Source organism: Theobroma umbraticum, unplaced genomic scaffold, assembly GCF_002168275.2.
Source record: "Theobroma umbraticum cultivar Fairchild unplaced genomic scaffold, ASM216827v3 scaffold_4.1, whole genome shotgun sequence".
Taxonomy (NCBI): Eukaryota; Viridiplantae; Streptophyta; class Magnoliopsida; order Malvales; family Malvaceae; genus Theobroma; species Theobroma umbraticum.
This window is the reverse complement of record NW_018397258.1, coordinates 4888079-4894130: the sequence shown is the minus strand read 5'-3', so window position 1 is coordinate 4894130 and position 6052 is coordinate 4888079. Positions and strand designations below refer to the sequence as shown.

The following is a 6052-nucleotide window of genomic DNA, read 5'->3' as shown; positions in this document are numbered from 1 at the left end:
AAAAACAGAAAGAAGAATGCCTAACTTTGATTAAACCAAGAAAAGAAGGAACCGTTATTAATTACCAGCGTTCTTGGGCAACGATCTCCAGGACCCTTCTCCATTAGCTTGAACATACTTGGTCAAAATCTCATCCTCTTCCGTGGTCCATCTCCCCTTCTTCAACCCAACCTTTTCGCAGCAGGGCGCCCTCCCCATGTCTCGCACCGCCCAGCCGAAGGGAGAGGGCCAAATGTAGATATATTTATCGCTAGAATCGGAAAAGATATATCAAGCGAAAGAAAGCAAGCAGTTTTGACTAGCCGGGAAATACTACGATCATGTACCTCTTTAGAGCAACAAAACCAACATCAACAACATGACTTGGTTTTATAAGGAAGCGCATTTGGATTTTATAAATTAGTGAAAGCTGAAAATATGCCTAGAGAGACAGAGAGAGAGACAGAGACGGGTGTGTGTGGGCACGTGATGTGGATTTATCTGTGGTGAAAGGTGGCGCCACGTTTGCCTTGAATAAGAGTACAGTCGTGGCATCCCTGCCGTCGAGAGGCTCATCAAGGGGCATGCATCTCCCACGTTGAGGCCCCGCGTACGGACACCTTTGTCTCCCCGCCCTTTTACTACCTCAACCTGGAAAACACCCCTAATAAAGAAAAGATGCCTCAATAATACTCCCCGTTAATGGCAATTACACGTCTGGTTGGGGAATGGCTATGTCATTCTGTTTCTGCAGTCTTTGTTATTCAAAATCACTCAAAATAAAAATTTAATTAATCTTAATCTCATGGTATTTGTTATTTTATGGCTGAGAAAATAGCTTTTAAAATTGATAAGACAAAAAAACCTTTTATAAGTGAAAATGAAAAAAAAATTAAAAAAAAAAGTTTAAGCTTTTAATTATATATTATAAAAAATTAATATTTAAAATTTTAAAATTAATTAAAATTATTAATATTTTAATCATAATAACATTTAATTAATAAATAAAGTATTAACATTTAAATTATCAATTATTGATATTTTAAATAAAAGATAAATTATTAATATTTAAAAAATAAAATAAAAATAGATAATCATATATTATAATAAAAAGTTTAAGCTTTTATTTATATATTATAAAAAATAATACTTTAAATTTAAAAATTAATTAAAATTATAAATAATTTAACCATTATAATATTTAGATCATACATAAAATATTAATATCTTAAAATGTTCATATTTAAATGATCAATTATTAATATTTTAAATAAATTATAAATTATTAATATTTAAAAAATAAAATAAAAATAGATAATCATATATTATAATAAAAAATTTAAGCTTTTATTTATATATTACAAAAAATAATACTTTAAATTTAAAAATTAATTAAAATTATAAATAATTTAACCATGATAATATTTAGAGCATATATAAAATATTAATATCTTAAAATGTTCATATTTAAATGATCAATTATTAATAATTTAAATAAATTATAAATTATTAATATTTAAAAAATAAAATAAAAATTGATAATCATATATAATAATAAACAATATTTTTATCTTTTTATCATCTATTCTTTTATTATTCTAAAATTATTTTTATCAATCAAATATTATAATAAATCATAATATCAATTTTTATCTTATTTTATTCTATCAATTAAATGACATGATAATATTTTTATTATATTTGTTTCTCATTTTATTCTCATAAAATATTTAATATTAATTTCTTTTTCACAAAACTAGACGCACCCATTAGTGCCCGTGATTACTACCATCTATCTTTCTTACTCCTACATTTTTTGTCCGTTCTGTCTTGGTTCCAACAAAATATTAGCGTTTACTTAATTATATCAGAATATTTAACACATGGGCAAAATCACAAAATTATTTCGATTTTTTGATGACGTGGTCGGTGTTGCGTTCATATCTATTGGCGGTCAATATCAAATTTTTGTTACATTTTGCTGTCCACATCATCGTACTGTAGGTTACATGTAGCTAGTGAGTTATCTTTTTCCCCGATATATCATTGGGATTTGTTTATATATTAAAGCAGAGATATTTTTGGACAATATATCACCTATATATTGTACAACTAGCTATAAATAAATAATATTTGAGAATAAAGTATTTCAAGGAAGTAAACGTAAAATGCTTTTTGTTTTTTTCATATACTGAGAAAACATAAAATGCTTAAACCATTATTTCAATAAAAAAAACTTAAATAATTGATTTTAGACATAATTGAGTTAAAATTAAGTTTTTTTTTTTTTGCATTTGAGTATGTATTTTTTACTCATGTAGTTGGCTGCAAATCATTCATTCCTTGCACCAAATTTATTTATTTAAAATAAATTTTATCTACACCTAATAATTTTAAATTTTTTCACATAACAGTGATGTATCTTTTTTTAATTAATTTCGTAAAGATAAGTTCTATTCCTAAAATAATGGGTTATATCGATAATTTCACAAAATAAAGTTAATAAAATATTCTCAATTTAAAAGCTAGTCTATTTTGTGCACATTTAAGATCATTTTGATACTAGTACTTAAAAAATTTAATGATGTAACTCTTTTCGAAAATACAATATATCCACAAGAAATTAATTGACACAAAAAAAAAACACACCATGTTATTTAGAAAATTAAAATCATAAAGAGTGTAAGTAAAATTTACGCCTTTATTTACGACTAATTAACAGTACCATTACTGCCAATTTTTAGTGATCAAAAAGATATTAATTTCGATTCAAATTAATGGTCAAGTTAATTTTTATAGACAAACATTCAACACCCATTTTCACTGTCTCCTATTAAGGACCGATTGGTGGAATTTCAATGTCACCAAGAGTCTTTTAGTTAGTCAAAACCAATCACCAATAATTAGCAATTGGTATTAGATAATTTTAAAATTATTATTTTAAGTACTTTTTTAATACATTAAAATCCATCATATTAATTATCAACTATTATATTTAATAAAAAAAATATTATTATAAACTAATCTTAAAGAGTGTTTTTAAAATACTCGTTCGCAAAATCCGCTTAAAAATAAAGTTTGATTTTTATGTAAAAAATTATGAAATGCATCGTAGAAGTAATTATATGAACGACTATCCTTAAGTTAGTTGTTAAGCTATTATTCGCAATGTAATTTTGGTTTTGAACTGTCTGGTTATATCTATTTATGCTAGAGTAGATATGTCTGCTAGCTAATACAATAATGAGCTAGCTTTTATAGCTTTTACGGCCAACGGGAGAAGAAGATCTCCATTGTTTATTGGCTCAGATGATTTCGTAGGAGTTTTAAGCCACTAGTCAAACCACATAGTAGGTTAAAAATAGGAGTGTATCTTTTTCATTTTCATTTTTTTTATATTGTAAGCTAGATTGTCCAGTTTAGGTTTAGAATCAGAGGTAGAGAAACCATCGATTTGATTAATTGAGTTAAGAAATTTTTTTTATAATTGAATTAATTAAATATTATTTAAGAATTAACTGAATCGATTAAAAATCAAATATTAACCGATTAATAGAATTACATCAATTAACTCAATTGATAATCAAATTAATATAAAATTTTGAACTCGTGGGCTTTAATGCACTCAAGCCCAATATTCCTAACTTTTTTTTTTTGACCACTTATAAAATAAATAAATTTAAATTATAAAATTTTAACAGTATCATAAATTTAATCTATTCAAATATTCAAACAAACATGATTAAAAATGAAGATAAGCAAGAAAAATAATAAAATATTTTTCACTTCCAACAACTAAAAATATTAAAAACTTCCATCAAGGAAATAACTGTAAAAAAAAAAAAGTGAGCATCTTCGTCACTAAAATAGTGAGTTTGATTAAGTGAATTTTTTCTTTCAAAATCAAAACTTATCCAATTAATAGATTTTGCTGCTTTCACTTCTAAATTAATGAAAAACTAATTTAATAGAAGTATTTTAGCCAAATTTATTCAATTAATTCGGCTAATTCAGTTTTAATAAAAAACTACTCACTCTTACTCAAAATGTAATTCTAATTCTCTCCACACTCCCAACATAGCATATTATAAGTGGACTCCGCCACACAGAGATTCACCTATCTTTATGACATCGCAATCTTCTTTAGCCACCCTGATTTTGAAGATCGAGGATTGAAGGAGAGATCGAACTTGTACCATTTTAACTAGAAAGGTTAACTTGTATAATTTAAATCTAAATTTTCCTTATACATCTGGGTTGAGATGTACTGCAATCACTCTTTGCGAATGCTGCCCCCATAGTGGTTGGCTCGTCCGTCAAAATTCAAGCCGAAAACAAAAATTATTTATGAAGAATTTTTTCAACCATATTAAATAGTTATAGGTTTAATATGCAATATAACACGGTGTTGAAATTCATCATGTTAGTATAAAAGCATTCAACATTTAATATGCAGTATTTACTAAATTAACTATATATACATATTCATCTAAACTAGGTTTTTTTTTCTAAATATGCAATATTTAGTATAAAGAAGAATATGCTACCTATTATCATCTTTTTCCATACCTTGTATGCATTGTTAGGGGTGAGCGAATTTCGGTTAAAATTGAATTAATCAATAAATTTGGTTAATTCAATTTTAGTCAATTTGATTAATTTGGATAAATCAGTTAAAAATTTTAGTTAAATCGATTTTGTTGATTCCATTCGGTTAAAAAATTTTAAGATTGGTTAATCAAATTAATTGACTTTGAAATAATTATATTAAAAGATTATTACATGTATGCACTCACACTGATATTATATATATATATATGAAGAGTTAGATTTAATCATCAAAGGGGATTTTCTTATATGTATTGGTTCACACATTTTTTCTATACTTATATATGAATAAATGACTTAGATTTAATCATCAAAAAATAAAAAAAATAAAATACATTTTAGACATTAATATTATTGAATATTTATATAAATATAACCATACAAAAATTAATGCAAAATCAATTGAAACTATACCCTAAGCTTAAGTCATTAATATAACTTATTATATTAACTTATTTTATATTCAATTATTAATTTATTATACTATATATAGTATATTTATTAATGTACAATATCTATTCTATACTCTATAGACCATAGACTATAGTAACTTAATTTCTTAAAAAATTATTAATAAACTATAGTAATATAGTATAACTTATACTAATATAGTAAGTTATATTAAATTATTAATATTAGTGTACTATAGAAAAATAACTAATATTAATAATTAACTATATTATAATATATAAAAATATGTTATATATATTATATAGTATACTTATTAATATACTAATTAGTCAATAACAACTTACTATTATATATAACAATATACTATTAATGTGTACTTTTTATTTGATAATTTTGCCAACAAATGTCAGAATTAGGTTAATGTTCTTGTGATTGGTCATTGTGATTAGTTTAATATCAACAAATTTATTAAATAAATTAAAAAGTTGGAAAAAATGATGAAAAAATTTGACTAAATCAGTTAAAATCGGTTTAACCAACTAAAGTAAGTTAAAATACTTAAATCGGTTCAATTCAATTAATTTTTTGACAAAAGAATGATTAAGTTGATTAATGATATTCTTTAGCCGAAGTAAACTATTTAACCGAATACTAACCCCTATGCATTGTTATGAATTTAATTTTTGTTGGCTGGCAAAACATGCACTGTGCTGGCTACCCTAAGATAATAGAAAAAAAAAAAAGGCAAAGCCGATACTTGATTTACACGAGCACCTTCTTTGCATTTAAATCTTGACTTGTTTATAATTAGTAATTTAATCTTGACTGTTGATTTAAATAAAAAGTTCCCACGTATCAATCACTATGAGGTTCAAGCATTAAATTACGCATGTTTGCACAGATATTTGAATCTACAGGTTATAAAAAAAATTTATAATTTAGAAGTTCCATGCTGAATTTCAAAGTAAATAGTAAAATTTTATATAATTATATTTTTTCTGTATATCAAAACCAAATGAATCTTCATACATGTTTTAAGAAACAAAAAAGGCTG

The 6052-nt window shown here is 24.7% G+C and overlaps 1 protein-coding gene across 1 annotated transcript in view; it reads right to left on the bottom strand.

Annotated features, from left to right (window-relative positions):
• Positions 1-404, bottom strand: part of LOC110414495 (uncharacterized) — a 2354-nt gene extending 1950 nt beyond the window's left edge. Inside the window, 1 exon segment of the mRNA XM_021425720.2 lies at positions 66-404. Coding sequence (XP_021281395.1) covers positions 66-198 — 133 coding nt within the window. The 5' untranslated portion in view covers positions 199-404.
• Between the last annotated feature and the right edge of the window lie 5648 nt (positions 405-6052).